General features: G+C 49.5%; 2 protein-coding genes across 8 annotated transcripts in view; both read left to right on the top strand.

Moving 5' to 3' along the window:
- Positions 1-15,755, top strand: part of ZNG1B (Zn regulated GTPase metalloprotein activator 1B) — an 84,845-nt gene that overhangs the window by 59,802 nt on the left and 9,288 nt on the right. For 6 of the 7 annotated variants that reach the window (XM_054677345.2, XM_054677341.2, XM_054677342.2 and 3 more), the window contains one exon: positions 12,599-12,750. In XM_054677345.2, the coding sequence (XP_054533320.1) occupies positions 12,599-12,750 (152 nt within the window). Of the gene's footprint in view, positions 1-236; positions 2,067-12,598; positions 12,751-15,755 lie in introns of those variants that run through there. The other variant, XM_054677352.2, reaches the window with a different exon arrangement.
- Positions 2,200-4,198, top strand: LOC112208610 (forkhead box protein D4-like 1). The gene has a single exon (XM_054678211.2). It carries the CDS (start codon positions 2,256-2,258, stop codon positions 3,402-3,404), a length of 1,149 nt encoding a protein of 382 aa, XP_054534186.1. The 5' UTR covers positions 2,200-2,255; the 3' UTR covers positions 3,405-4,198.

Here is a 15,755-nt window from a genome sequence, read left to right as displayed (position 1 = left end):
CCCTTGCAGTTGGCGTTTGATTTCTCACTGAACATTCATTGTCATAATTATAGACACTATGTGACTATCAGGGGCATAATATTCTTTCATGCTGCATTTTTATTAGATGGCACCTCAAAGTTTTCCCAAGTAGGTGGGTTTTAAATTATGAATATATACCGTGGCATAGTATCTTACTTAGTATTTTAATAAGATCCTTATTTATATAACAAATATTTTTTTTTATTCCTCTGTAGTGCTACTTTAGTCTCTGAGCTAATTTTCATGAAGCCAATCTAAAAATCGTGTTACTTCTAAGGATGTGGAGCGAGTGAGATGAACAGTTGTGCTGTCATATTGCCCCTCCCCAGTGCAGATAGTGAATGAGGGCCCACTGATTTAAAGGCAACACTGCAGCCCCTTCTTGCCTCATTGAAGTCCCAAGTTTTATTACAGTAAAAGCACTTAATGTTGACATTTCTGAAAGAATGAAGAGGCCAGGCACGGCGGCTCACGCCGGTAATCCCAGCACTTTGGGAGGCTGAGGCAAGCAGATCATGAGGTCAGGACATCGAGACCATCCTGGCTAACACGGTGAAACCCCGTCTCTACTAAAAATACAAAAAATTAGCCAGGCGTGGTGGCGAGCGCCTGTAGTCCCATCTACTTGGGAGGCTGAGGCAGGAGAATGGCGTGAACCCAGGAGGCGGAGCTTGCAGTGAGCTGAGATCGCCCCACTGCACTCCAGCCTGGGCAACAGAGCGAGACTCCGTCCCAGATAAATAACCAACCAAATTAGCTGGGCGTGGTGGCCGGCGCCTGTAGTCCCAACTACTCAGGAGGCTGAGGCAGGAGAATGGCGTGAACCCGGGAGGCGGAGCTTGCAGTGGTCCTAGATTGTGTCACTGCACTCCAGCCTGGGCGACAGAGCGACTCCGTCTCAAAAAAAAAAAAAAAAAAGGAAAAAAAGAATGAAGAGCCAGAGCCAGGCATAGTGGCATGCCTGTAGTCCCACCTACTCAGGAGGCTGAGGCGGGAGGATCACTTGAGCCCAGGAATTCAAAGCCAGCCTGCGCAACATAGACACTGTCTCTAAAAATGAATTGGTTATAAAGGATGAAGAAAGGAAGGAGGAAAGCGAGAGAGAGAAGCCCTTATAGAGTGGGTGCATTTCTTGTATGTGGGGCCACTTTGTAAGAACAGGATTTTTCAAACTGGGCCCATACTGGTATGTGTGAAATCAATTTAGTTGGTTATGGCCATTTTTTTTTAAAGGAAATATCAGTGATCACTATAGTGTAAGTATATTGTTTCGTGAAAGCCATCTTAGTTACGTATTATGTCTGTATGTGTAAGATTGTGATATAAAATGTATTTCTGTGGTTAAATATTCAAAGAAATTGGAGAACCATTGCTACAAGGGGACAGAGGACTCCGTGTGAGCTCTCCTGCCTTCCCTGAATAAACTTACACAATTTAGTGCTGGGACATTTGAACCTTTTCTGAAAATTTGAATCAGGGAGAGCATCTTGGGGAGGTGGGAAGGAAGGTAGAAGGAGCAAAGCAACACCCCCCTGAAGCCTGGGAATATTGTCAGAACCTTAAATATAATTCCGGTCACCATTCTGGGTAAGGACAGACTCTACCAATGAAAATGGGTGATTACCAGCTGTGAAACACAAAAACATACTTTTACGGTTACACATTCCTTTACAAACAACCGTGTACATTTCAGCCTCCTGCCCCACCATTTCTTTTCTCCAGGAGGGAAGGCTGCATGTCGAGGTGGTCATAGAATGTTGAGTATCATACTTTCCTACCTCGCTTTTATTTGCGCGGGTTTAAATGCGCCTTAACAGAACCCGTGCAAAGGCTTGCCAACTGTCTGGCTGCACCGGATGAGTAGAGCATCTTCCTTGGTGGCAGGTGAGTGCGAGGAGGAGGGGGCTGGGCTTTTCTCCGGACGGGTGTTTGCCCAGAAGACCATCATCCCTGGACTACGTTAGGAGGAAGTGGCACCGCTCCGAGGTACGGGAAGAAGGGTTATAAAGGGGGGAGTCCACCACACATGGTCTTGAAGAAGCTTTTATAAAAGGCAAAGGCATCTTTGCCGGACGTTGTTGCAAAGGAGTAGAAACAAGCAGACGAAAACATCCCAAAGGGTAACCACTAGCGTTCCTGCTTCTTGCAACATTCATCCCAGGCTTCCAGCTCAGCCCGCCCCAGGCCAGGTGATCGGCCGCCACATCCCCTGCGACTGAAGCACCTGCTCCTCCATGAACTTGCCAAGAGCTGAGCGCCTTCGCTCCACACCGCAGCGCAGCCTCCGGGACTCCGATGGGGAAGACGGTAAAATCGATGTCCTGGGAGAGGAGGAAGATGAAGACGAGGAGGAGGCGGCGAGCCAGCAGTTCCTAGAGCAGTCGCTCCAGCCGGGGCTGCAGGTGGCCCGGTGGGGCGGGGTTGCGCTTCCCCGAGAGCACATCGAGGGTGGCGGCGGCCCGAGCGACCCCTCAGAGTTTGGCACCAAGTTCAGGGCACCGCCAAGGTCTGCGGCGGCCTCTGAAGATGCCCGGCAGCCGGCAAAGCCCCCCTACTCGTACATCGCGCTCATCACCATGGCCATCCTGCAAAGCCCGCGCAAGCGCCTCACGCTCAGCGGCATCTGCGCCTTCATTAGTGGCCGCTTCCCCTACTACCGCCGCAAGTTCCCCGCCTGGCAGAACAGCATCCGCCACAACCTCTCGCTGAACGACTGCTTCGTCAAGATCCCCCGCGAGCCGGGCCACCCAGGCAAGGGCAACTACTGGAGCCTGGACCCCGCCTCCCAGGACATGTTCGACAATGGCAGCTTTCTCCGGCGTAGGAAGCGTTTCAAGCGCCACCAACTGACCCCGGGAGCCCACCTGCCCCACCCCTTCCCTCTACCTGCTGCACACGCCGCCCTGCACAACCCCCGCCCAGGCCCTCTGCTTGGGGCCCCTGCCCCGCGGCAGCCAGTCCCGGGGGTCTACCCCAACACCGCCCCCGGGAGACGCCCTTACACTCTGCTGCACCCGCATCCTCTTCGCTACCTACTGCTCTCGGCCCCCGCCTATGCCGGGGCACCGAAGAAAGCAGAAGGCGCGGACCTGGCGACCCCCGGCACCCTTCCCGTGCTGCAGCCCTCACTTGGTCCTCAGCCTTGGGAGGAGGGCAAGGGTCTGGCGTCGCCACCGGGAGGCGGATGCATCTCTTTCAGCATTGAGAGTATTATGCAAGGGGTCAGGGAAGCGGGTACAGGGGCTGCGCAGAGTTTGTCCCCGACCGCGTGGAGCTACTGCCACCTGCTCCAGCGACCATCAAGCCTGTTGCATCCCCAAACCGCTGCCCCTTTGCTGCAAGTGTCCGCCGCCGCCGCTGCTCGGACAATTTTGCAGCAATAGCAGCAGCATCAGGAGGAGGACTGCGCCAACGGCTGCGCTCCCACCAAGGGCGCGGTGCTGGGCGGGCACCTGTCCGCCGCGTCGGCGCTGCTGAGGTATCAGGCAGTGGCAGAGGGCTCTAGGCTGACATCGCTGGCTGCCCCTTTGGGCGGAGAGGGGACCTCACCAGTTTTTTTAGTATCGCCCACGCCCAGTTCCCTGGCCAACTCCGCAGGGCCCTCCTAGAGCCAGGTGGGAGTGGGGAGCGACCCGCAGCTGCTCACTCCACCTTGCGCGGCCCATACTGGGCGTGTGCATCTGAATCCCGCTGGAGAGCAAACACGAACTTCTGTTCGCTGCAAAATGGTTAGAAAGAAACAGCTGGATTACGTTCCTCTAAAAACCACCTGAACGTAACCTTCGCAGGGCGTCAAGTCATCTTTTCTTGCCTTCGGTTGTGGCTTCTATGGCTTTCCCGATTTGCACATTTCCTGGGGTACTATGAACGTGAGTGGGGTATTTTGTTCTGGCATTAAAAGAAAAACAAGCAAGCAAACAAAAACACAGCCTCCGATGCCAAACATGTTCCCCCTTCTTCACTTCCTTGGAACTGGAAGTATTATTCCTAAGTCTAGTGCAAAATGCTTCTACTCTCTGTGTCTTCCTGATAGGGATGTTTAATGTAAGTAGGATATTAATTTCAGAACATTGATTTCTTATCTGTGTGTCTGACGTGCCATCTTTAATGTTAAAATTAAGGTGTTAAAATTAAGCCTAGTTATATAGATGAAATAAAATGCTAAGTCACTACACTACATCGTTTATTTTCTATTACGTCTCATTCTTCCCTTTCTAAATGGAACTTTTTAAAACCTACATTATTTTCCCTCAGTTTGTTTTCACAATTCATATTTATTATAGATAGCAGAAGTAATCCATTTTAATATGGCCTTTAAAAATTCCAAATATTTGAGGTTGAAAATGTCCTGGCTTTTAAAATAGGAAATTTACTATTTATGAGACTTCTAAAAGAAAAGAATAGGAGGGCATGTAAATATATTCTCCATTTATTTTTCATCACCCCCCAACAAGCTGGAAAACCACTTGAGATCAATTTGGAATGTAGTGGCCAACATGTACTCAGGGAAAATAAAAGGCTATAAATATATATATATATATACATTTTTTAAGCACTAGAATTTTCAAAACTTATTTCTTAAAAAAAAAAAAAACTCTGAAAAGGCTTTGCAACTAGAAAGGTTTAAGTGTTACTCGGCGTCAGGGGACGGAGTGGGGGGAAACCAGACAAGAACGCCCATCATGAATTGCTCCCCACAAAGAAAACAAATTTCTAGGAACTTGGCCGTTTTCCCCTGTCCTGAGTGGGGTTCCCGATTCCGTGCCGCTTTGAGGGAAGCTGCTCTGTGAATGTGAGAAAGTTTTTCCCCCAGCCCCCATCTACTCCCCACCCCCAGCTATGAATTTCTTATTTCAGGAGGGAGGACAAACATGGAGACACACATTTTTACAGTAGTCTAATTGGCCGATTTTTCTCCTGCTTCTCTTCTCCGTCCCGTCTCTTGGAATTTCTTGGCATGCCCTACCTGAGATCCCCTACGGGAGATTTCCTCTTGGCTCCTGCGGTTCTGAGGACGTTCTGAAAAGTTCCCAAGCCCCACCTTTGGTAGCTGCCCAGACCCCAGCTTCCAATTCTTCCCTCTTCTTTGCACAGGTAGCCGTCAGCCCCACAGCACCACCAGCGCCCAAAATAGACCACTTTTAGCAAATCCGGCAGGGCTGGGGCAGTCTAAGAGTTTGGAAACAAACTGAGAATAGAGGGGTCCTATTTCATGCCAGGTTCTCCCTGGTTTACGTTCCAACTCCCCTCTGTCCGTTGTGCGAAAACGTCTCCAGGCCGACGTTCCTTCATGTATTGTCAACAAACGTCCTGGGAGAGCGGCTACAGCCGGCCGCTGAACCCAGAAGGGACTTTCTCTAGGCTTTCTTGGCACCCTCCCAATTATCTTCCTTCTCTTGCCCGAGGGCAGACCAACACAGCTACGAACATGGGTGACTGAGGGTCCGACCCCTTCCCGGAACCGCCTCCAAGCTCCTAATTTTTGCCTAATGTTAAACCATATCCAAAGATGAATATTTAAACCATCAATTCAGTGGCGGAGTAAATTAAACGTTATTCTCCGATCAAACAGGAGCTTCGGGTCCACCTGTTTGGAAGCACCCAGGCGGCTTGGAGAGGTCCGGCCTTCGGGTGCGACCCGCAGGGGTTGCCTTGCCCGGCTCGCGGAACGGACGTTTACCTGTCGCAGCTACGAACCCACCAACGACACCAAGCACTTGCCGGGCAGACCAGGCGTCGTGGAGGCGCCCCAGCCCCCCCACCCCCCCGCAACCACACGTCCCAGGGGTGCGTAGTGCTTGGCGCGGTGACCAGACCTGGCCGCCTTCCTGACTGCACAGAGCGAGAGGCCACACTCTGGATCCCAGGCCGGGTCCCTGCGGTTCTGGGAGGGAGGTCCCGGACGCCTCCCAGATCTCGGGCTTCCGTAACCCTGAGGCTGGGTTTTAAAATCACGGCTCTTCCAAGTTACACGAAGAGTCCATGGTCAAGGGTCAAGGGTGGTCTTCGACCCTCGGGATCGTCTTCTTGAGAAATGGCTGAGAGCTAAGCCTAGAGCTGCCCAGGGAAGGAAGCCAAAGAGCTGGAGCCGAGCGCGAAGGGCTGGGAGGCGCGGGGAGGCCCCTTACCCCCGCCGCCCCCCCACACTGTCCTGTCCGCTAATAACGCTGATAATAGTAACAGTATCGGCCAACTGTTTCCCCCCTGCTCCTGGTCTGCCAGGCACCGGATCCTCCTTCAGCACTCGCAGCACTCACTGAAGAAGACACTATGGAATTCTCCGTTTTCCAGACTAGAAATAAGGAACTCGGGGAAATGAAGAAACTCGCCCGACGACCCTCAGGCAGCAGCACCTGGCCAGGTTTGCTTTCTGAACCACTAACTCCACTCGCGCGCGCCACCTTTCCTGCCTGGGCCTCTGGCGGGTCGCAGGGGTGGAAGCCTGACCCGGGCCAGGGCCCGGATTTCTTCCTCCTGGCCTCTGTGCCACCGCCCCCGGTGCCAGGAAGCGCTTTTCTCTCGCCGAGACCCAGACGCGCCGAAAGACTCGCGCGGTCAGTTCCCCGCCCACGCCCTGGGCTGTGCGTGTTCTTGTCGCGCGGTCAGTTCCTCGCCCCACGCCCTGGGCTGTGCGTTTTCTTGTCGCGCGGTCAGTTCCTCGCCCCACGCCCTGGACTGTGCGTTTTCTTGTCGCGCGGTCCGTTCCTCGCCCCACGCCCTGGGCTGTGCGTGTTCTTGTCGCGCGGTCAGTTCCTCGCCCCACGCCCTGGACTGTGCGTTTTCTTGTCGCGCGGTCCGTTCCTCGCCCCACGCCCTGGGCTGTGCGTGTTCTTGTCGCGCGGTCAGTTCCTCGCCCCACGCCCTGGGCTGTGCGTTTTCTTGTCGCGCGGTCCGTTCCTCGCCCCACGCCCTGGGCTGTGCGTTTTCTTGTCGCGCGGTCCGTTCCTCGCCCCACGCCCTGGGCTGTGCGTGTTCTTGTCGCGCGGTCAGTTCCCCGCCCCACGCCCTGGGCTGTGCGTTTTCTTGTCGCGCGGTCCGTTCCCCGCCCCACGCCCTGGGCTGTGCGTTTTCTTGTCGCGCGGTCCGTTCCCCGCCCCACGCCCTGGGCTGTGCGTGTTCTTGTCGCGCGGTCGGTTCCCCGCCCCACGCCCTGGGCTGTGCGTTTTCTTGTCGCGCGGTCCGTTCCCCGCCCCACGCCCTGGGCTGTGCGTTTTCTTGTCCCGCGGTCGGTTCCCCGCCCCACGCCCTGGGCTGTGCGTGTTCTTGTCGCGCGGTCAGTTCCCCGCCCCACGCCCTGGGCTGTGCGTTTTCTTGTCCCGCGGTCGGTTCCCCGCCCCACGCCCTGGGCTGTGCGTGTTCTTGTCGCGCGGTCCGTTCCCCGCCCCACGCCCTGGGCTGTGCGTTTTCTTGTCCCGCGGTCGGTTCCCCGCCCCACGCCCTGGGCTGTGCGTGTTCTTGTCGCGCGGTCGGTTCCCCGCCCCACGCCCTGGGCTGTGCGTGTTCTTGTCGCGCGGTCCGTTCCTCGCCCCACGCCCTGGGCTGTGCGTGGTCTTGTCGCGCGGTCCGTTCCCCGCCCCACGCCCTGGGCTGTGCGTGTTCTTGTCGCGCGGTCCGTTCCCCGCCCCACGCCCTGGGCTGTGCGTTTTCTTGTCGCGCGGTCCGTTCCCCGCCCCACGCCCTGGACTGTGCGTTTTCTTGTCGCGCGGTCCGTTCCCCGCCCCACGCCCTGGGCTGTGCGTTTTCTTGTCGCGCGGTCAGTTCCCCGCCCCACGCCCTGGGCTGTGCGTGTTCTTGTCGCGCGGTCCGTTCCCCGCCCCACGCCCTGGGCTGTGCGTGTTCTTGTCGCGCGGTCCGTTCCCCGCCCCACGCCCTGGGCTGTGCGTTTTCTTGTCGCGCGGTCCGTTCCCCGCCCCACGCCCTGGACTGTGCGTTTTCTTGTCGCGCGGTCCGTTCCCCGCCCCACGCCCTGGGCTGTGCGTTTTCTTGTCGCGCGGTCAGTTCCCCGCCCCACGCCCTGGGCTGTGCGTGTTCTTGTCGCGCGGTCCGTTCCCCGCCCCACGCCCTGGGCTGTGCGTTTTCTTGTCGCGCGGTCAGTTCCCCGCCCCACGCCCTGGGCTGTGCGTGTTCTTGTCGCGCGGTCCGTTCCCCGCCCCACGCCCTGGGCTGTGCGTGTTCTTGTCGCGCGGTCGATTCCCCGCCCCACGCCCTGGGCTGTGCGTTTTCTTGCCAGCCTCTGCCGAGTGCGGGCAACGGCGCCGCCAGACTCCCCCGGACCGCGCTCCGGCTCACGCCCGACCAGAGCACCTGCTCCACGGGGGGCGTTCTGCGCGTCCTTCCTCCCTGGTGTGATTTTCGTTCTTTTTCCTCTCGTGGTCCCCAGGAACCCAGGCACCCCTCGACGTCGGTGCCGGCGGTACCAGGAATCCCTCCCCCGGACTCCCTGCGGGCCCGAAGCCACCTTCTAATCCCAGCCGCCTTCCCCGGGCGGCGGAGGTGGGCAGCTCCGGGCTCCGCGCCGCCCCGCGAAGCCGGAATCTCTCTTCGGAGTCTCGCTGCAGCTCTCCACTTCGTCGCCCCGCACTGGATCCTGGTAGCGTGAACCTTGCCCGGGAAGCTGGGCTGCGCTGGCCTGGGGGGAAGGTCCAAGAGACGAGGGGGCCGGGACGCGGGGCTGTCGCAACGACTGGCCCTCTGCGAACCCTCGGGCCGGCAGGTTCGGGACTAGCGGGGTGGGAGTGGAGGCGGTGGCCGCTGGAGAGTAGAGAGAACGTCCAGGAACCGGTGGACTAGGGGTCCCCGGTGGCCGGCCGAGGGTTGCAAGCAGAGGGGACTGTCGGTTGCCAGCAAGTCCCGAGCAGATGCCTTCTGGCAGGGCAGTCACATCCTACAGTGCCGATTCTGTGGACATTGAGTATCCAGAATGAATAAAATCTGTTTATACATTGGAAGGTAGCTTATGATTCCAAAATCTCATCTCCAGGCTGCCTAGATCACACGGCCCCGTTTCATTCATTTTTACTTAATAACGGTCGTTAGACAATTTAGAGAAACAGCAGAAACCACGAGAAAAATAATGGAATCCAACGGCGGTAAGGACTGACAAGGCTGGCGGGGAGATTTAGCAAATGGTGGCTTCTGAGAGTTTGCGCCAGTCCTTCACCACGTTTTATTGGAAGTGTGGAGAGTCATGATTCTCATTCCTCCCCAGCCTTCCGGAAAAACGCTCAGAAATTTCTTTCCACATTGACACCTGATTACAGTCTAAATAGTAACCTTATTCTGATTGTTAATGTAACCTTCTCGTAATCTCTACAAAAATACTTTAGTTTTTCTAGCTGTGTTTTCATGTAATCACTGAAATTATTTTTAATTGGTTTGAAGCATTCATTGATTCCATATACACCACCTGCAAAAAAGTTACATAGGTGATCGCTAACAATACTAGAATTCGCCCCATCCAAAGGAAACATTAGAGTAGAAAAAGAAAAAGGATTTGAGAATCCAGTATGAAATTCAGTCAATCATTACTTCCCTGTTACTCAACTACCTTAACATTGTCAGGTTTACCTGAACATAAACTTCATTTTCTTAATTGTTCTTAGAACAAAGGGATATGTTTATTGAAATCAGTAATTAAGAATATTTTGGGACAGTTATGATTTACTTAGCCAGTGAAGCAGTTTCTATTCCCAAATCCAGGCAAAGAGAACAATAAGATTAAACGTAGCCTAAGAGATTTCCTTTTTGTCAAATAATGTGATTTTGCTATGTATAGAGGAGATGTCTATATGTAAGGGCATATTTATGACCAGTAGTTCCTAAAATTAAGGGGACTATTATTGTGTTACTCAAGGTATCAGTTGTATAGGATACATTATGTCATATTTCAAACAATGTTTATAAAGAGATTAGTATAATTAACCTGTATGTACTTCTCCTCTGGGCCAACGTTGTGTCTTCTTTGTCTGCTGACAGTCCCCTCCCCACTGAATTATTTTGAATCAAATCCCAGATAGTCTATCATTGTATTGTATTTCTGAATATTTCTCTAAAAGATAATAATTCCATCAATGAGACTGGGTGCAGTGGCTCCTCCCTGTAATCCCAGCTCTTTGGGAGGCAGAGGTTGGAGGATCACTTTAGGCCAGGAGTTCAAGACCACCCTGAGCAACATAGCAAGACCCCATTTATAAAAAAGAAGATTCCCATCAATGTAACCACAATACCATTATCACACCTAAATAATCCATTAATAGCATCGGTTTATCCAGGCAATATTTAAATATCTTCAATTGTCTAAAAACTTTTTGTTTAGTTGGTCGGTTTGAATTAGAATGCTAATAAGGGTTACGTATTGTGTTTGGTTGATATGGGCTATTATATCTCTTTTAGATTTCCTCAATCCTCTTTTTTTGTTTCCCTTGTATTTTTTATGGGAGAAACTGAACTGTTTGTTCTGAAGAAGTTGACATTCTGGACTTTGTAGCTGCAGGTAATAGTTTTTTGGCAAGATATTCCCAGGGATAAGGTCGTTTATTCAGACTTTTGAATATTGGCAAATAATATTGTTTGTAGAGGGAGAAGGATTAGTCAAGATATTTTGAAGAATCAACTATTGAAAAAACAAATTTTTATCAGAGTAAGCATGGATCTGGTAAAGATTATGTGAAATTTTCCTAAATGCAAATGCAATCTAAAATTGTAATGTCTTACAATTAAAAAATAGATTATTTTCCATATATTTATAGAAATATAAATGATCAATCAACTATTTCATTGACAATTTTAAATCTAGTTTTATCTTGAGGACAATAAAGTTTTTTATATCTTTAGCATTTTAGTTGAAGATCCAAAGACATTTTATGTTTAAACTTTAGGTTTTATATTGTTTTGTGTTTTAAAACATAAAATCTAAAATGTGGTAATATCCATGAGGTGCAGATAGAGTAATAGCACAAATTCTGTGTTCATGAAAATTCATTTTAGGATAACTTAATTAAAAGGACTCAGGATTTGAATGATATTAGATTAGACAGAAAAAAGTTCACTTGAGTGTAAGACATAAGTAATAAAAACCAAAGGTAGCTAACTTTTTTAGGCTTCTTCTTTCTTTAACGAGTATGCATATGAAATAAAATTTCCATGTCCATGTCCAATTTTCCATGGTACATAGGGCTTCTATAATTTCATCTATTTCATCCTGCAGTTATTTTCACGGGTTTCTGTGTCCACCACTATCTGGAATCTCTGAGATGGTGAAAACGAAATCTTATTCTTCTTTATATTTCAAACAATTCCTAGCACATTATCAAAAATACCTGATAAAATTTATTGTGTCTGTAATACTGGTAAGCATGTAAAAGGGTGGTAAATATATAGGCTTTAAGTTTAGATAGATCTAAATATTATTAAAATTACCAAATTATTGTTTTTAAAAAGTATTAGTTTCCTAGGACAAATAGAGATTTTTAGATAAGGCTGGATTTGTAATACTTTAAGCAACAGGTCACAGTGCTTAAGTATTTAATGCCGATTTGGCAAGCAGCTGATGTTTTACATAATGCTGTCGGGTATTTTATATTTGCGTGTATTTTCTGATGCACTGGATCTAGCACTTCATGTCACGTCATATATCTGTTTATAATGTATACAAATGTATTTTCACATATATTTGATGTTTGATGGCTTTGAAACTTTAATCTTGAAATAGATTTTAAATTTTTATTAAAACTATTTAAATAATTACCGTAAGGAAAGAGCTCTTATTAGTTGAAAGAAAATGTAGATTCATGTTTCCTTGGAGACTAGTCTAGTTTCCAAGGATAGACGGCAGTGGGGAGTTGGGTATCTAGATGGAATTTCTGTTGGTTTGGATTCCAGCTCTGCTGCTTACCAGCTTTGTGACCTCAGGCAAACAACTTAACCTCTCCAAGCCTCAATTTCCCCATCTATATAATGGTGATATTTATAAGTTTCACCTTATAGGGCCATGGTGTGGATCCCATGAAATAGTGTATGTGAAGTGCTTAGCACAGTGCCTGGCACATACTCAATGCTCTATGCATGTCAGCTAGTACTTAATGATGCTAATAAACATGTTATGTCCCAAAGCACGGGCGGGATCTTGCCTGACGTCCTTCTCTCTGCATCCTGGTCAGTCTTCACATGGTGGGCATCCTTTATTTCTGGTCACACACGGGTAGTACACAGAGCATGCTGTTTCTTTCCTGCCAGAAGGTTCCTGCTGCAGCTCTCCTGCTAGTTTAGCTTAGCCTTCTGGTTTGAGGGATGAGTCACATGTACCATCACTTCCCAGGACCAACAGGACCTTTGAGGAAAGCTATCCCTGCTTACACAGAGAATTGCCCTTGCCTAACACTGAAGCCTGGCAGAGTAACATGAAATAACCACAGCAATTCTAAAATTAGAATTAGCATGTCTAGAATAACAGGTATAAGCTTCTCTTGTACTTTATCACTTGCTTCATTTCTGCTCAGCCTAATTTTCACTTGATTTGTAGATTTATTTTTTGTTCACCCATCCAGAAAATGTTGACTGAGGAATTACTCTGTGTTAGGTGCTGTTGTAGGAGCAAGGGATACAATGATGATCAAGGCAGATGCAGCCGTTACCTTCAGGTCGTGGAGTCCGGATACAGACTGGAGGCAGGCAGCTGTAAGATGTGCGACAAATGCTGCGCTGGATCAGCCCATGGTATTAGGAGAGCAGGTAAGGAAGGGTGGGGACGGGAGCGGACAACCTGGAGGAAGAGGCACCTAAGCAGAGTCCGGAAGGCTGAGAAGGAGTCAGCAGGTGAAAGAGAGGGGAATCATGGCATGCCATCTCAACTGTAGGGCACGGCTAGCTGGCTGACTTAGCTGCTGTAACACCGGATTTTTGCAAGACTCCCTGAGTATTTCTCGTGGACTTGTGAACAAATCTGAGCAAGAAAACCACGTAATTTCTTTTATGCCCTGCCCAAGAAAGCCACCTGGAGGGGCAAGGGGACCTTAGCAGAAAGAAGCTGGAGGTGGGGGGAGAACAGGGTGATATTACTCTCCATATGGTGGGGGGTGGACACCTCCCTGTCATATGGCTCGTAATATCCAGCGGGGGAGAGGGGGTTGACTTTCCCCTACGTTGTTGGTAATATCACCCCCCTCTCTCCCGCTAAATATTAAGTACAATATCACAGGTGGGGTGTACACCCCCGGTGATGTTTGAAGTAATATCAACTTCTCCCCCTCTGGATGTTAGAAACAATATCACAGGGGGGTGTACAACCCCCTGCGATCCTGGGAGTAACATCATCCTCTTTCCCCCGGATATTAGGAACAATATCACAGAAGGTGTTTACAACTTTTGCAATGTTGGGAGTAATATCATCCTCTCTCACCCTAGATATTCAGAACAACATCACATGGGAATTGTACCCTTCTGTTTATTGAGAGTAATATCATCCTCTCCCTTTCTGTATATTAGTAACAATATCACAGAGGGCTGTCTACACCCCCAGGAATGCTTTGAGTAATATTATCCTCTCTCTGCCTGGATATTTGGAACAATGTGACAGGAGTTGTTTACACCCACTGTGATATTCGGTTTAATATCAACTTCTATCCCCTGGATATTGGGAGTAATATCTATCTTTAGCCTCTGGATACTAGGGACAATATCACAGGAGGGCTGTATACACACGGCGCTATTGGGAGTAATATCATTTTCTCCACCCCTTCATATTAGGTACAATATAACAGTGGGGATGTGTACCCCCTGGGATATTGGGAGTAATATTAATCTCTTCCCTTGTGGATATTTAGAACAATATCACAGGGGCAGTGTACACCCTCTGAGATATTGCGAGTAATATCGTTCTCACCCCGCCGCCCCCACCCCAGATATTAGGAACAATATAACAGGCAGATTATACACCTGCTGCAACATTGAAAGTAATATCATCCTTTTCCCCCTGGATATTAGGAACAATATCTTATGGGGGGTTTACAGCCCATTCCATTTTGGGAGTAATATCAACTTCTTCATTGCTGGAAATAAGAAACAATATAGCAGTTCTGGTGTACACACCCTGTGATATGGGCAGTAATATCATAGACTCTCCCCCGGCGTATTAGGAACAATATCAAAAAGGGGTGTATACCCACAGCGATTTTGGGATTAATATCATACTCTCCCCCGTGGATATTAGGAACCATATCAAAGAAGGAGTGTCTACCCCTTGCGATAGTGACAGTAATATCATCCTCTCCCTCCCTGGATATTAAGAACAATACCACAGCATTGGTGTACACCCACTACGATCATGGGATTAATGTCATCCTCTAACCCCTGGATATTAAAAACAATATCACAGAGGAGGTGTACACCCCTCACGATATGGCCAGTAATATCATCGTCTCCTCCACTGCGTATTAGGAACAATATCAAAGGGGTGTGTACACCTCCTGTGCTATTGGGAGTAATGTCATTCTCTTTTCCCCTGAATATGAGGAATAATATCACTGATGGGGTGTACAACTCCTACGATATAGGCAGTAATATCATCCTCTCCCAACCTGGATATTAGGAACAAAATAACAGGACATGTACACCCCCTGCGATACTGGGAATAATATCATCCTCTCTCCCACTTAATATTAGAAACCGTATCCCAGGAAGAGTGTAAACCCTCTGAGATATTGAGAGTAATATCATCCACTCCCTACCTAAATATTAAAAACAATGTCACGGGAGGGGTGTACACCCCTACAATATTGGGAGTAATATCATCCTCTCCCTCCCTAGATATTAGAAACAATATAAAAGGGGTCGCATACACCCCCTGTGATATTGGGAGTAATATCATTCTAATCCCCCCTGGATATTAGGAAGAATATTATACAGGGGATGTACACCCCTTGACATATTGTGAGTCATATCATTTCTCTTCCCTTGGACATTAGGGACAACATCACGGGGGGGGTGTCCCCTGTTATATTGAAATTATTATCATCCTCTCCCAAACTGAATATTAAAAACAACATCACGGGGGTGTTGTGACCCCAGCAATATGGACAGTACTATCATTGTCTCCCTCCCTAAATATTAAGAACAGTATCACAAGAGGAGTGTACACCCCCTGCGATATGGCCAGTAACATCATCGTCTCTACCTTTGGATACTAGGAACAACATCACAGAGGGTGTGTACACCCCCTGCGATATTGGGCATAATGTTAGCCTCTCTTCCCCTGGATATAAGGAACAATATCCCTGGTCGGGGGAGGTGGAGTACATTAAGAACAATATCTGAAGGAGGTGGGTGTACACCCCCTGAGATATTGGGTGTAGTATCATCCTCTCTTTCCTAGGATATTAAGAACAATATCACAGGAGGGGTGTACAGCCCCTGCGATATTGTGAATAATATCACCCTATCCCCCTCTCGATATAAGGAACAATATCCCGGGGTGGGTGTACATCCCCTGCCATATTGGGCGTAATGTCATCGTCTCCCAACGTGGATATTGGGAATAATGTCCCAGGGGGGTGTACACCTTCTTCGATATTGGGAGTAGTATCGTCCTCTCCCCTCGGGATTGTAGGCAAAATATGGAAGGGGTTTTACAACTCATGCGATATGGGCAGTAATATCATCCTCTCTCCACCTAGATATTAGGAACTATATCACAGGTGGCTGTACACTTGTTACGATATTGGGAGTAATATCATCCTCTC

This window comes from Pan troglodytes, chromosome 12 (assembly GCF_028858775.2).
Source record: "Pan troglodytes isolate AG18354 chromosome 12, NHGRI_mPanTro3-v2.0_pri, whole genome shotgun sequence".
Lineage (NCBI taxonomy): Eukaryota > Metazoa > Chordata > Mammalia > Primates > Hominidae > Pan > Pan troglodytes.
This window is presented reverse-complemented; position numbering and strand designations above follow the sequence as displayed.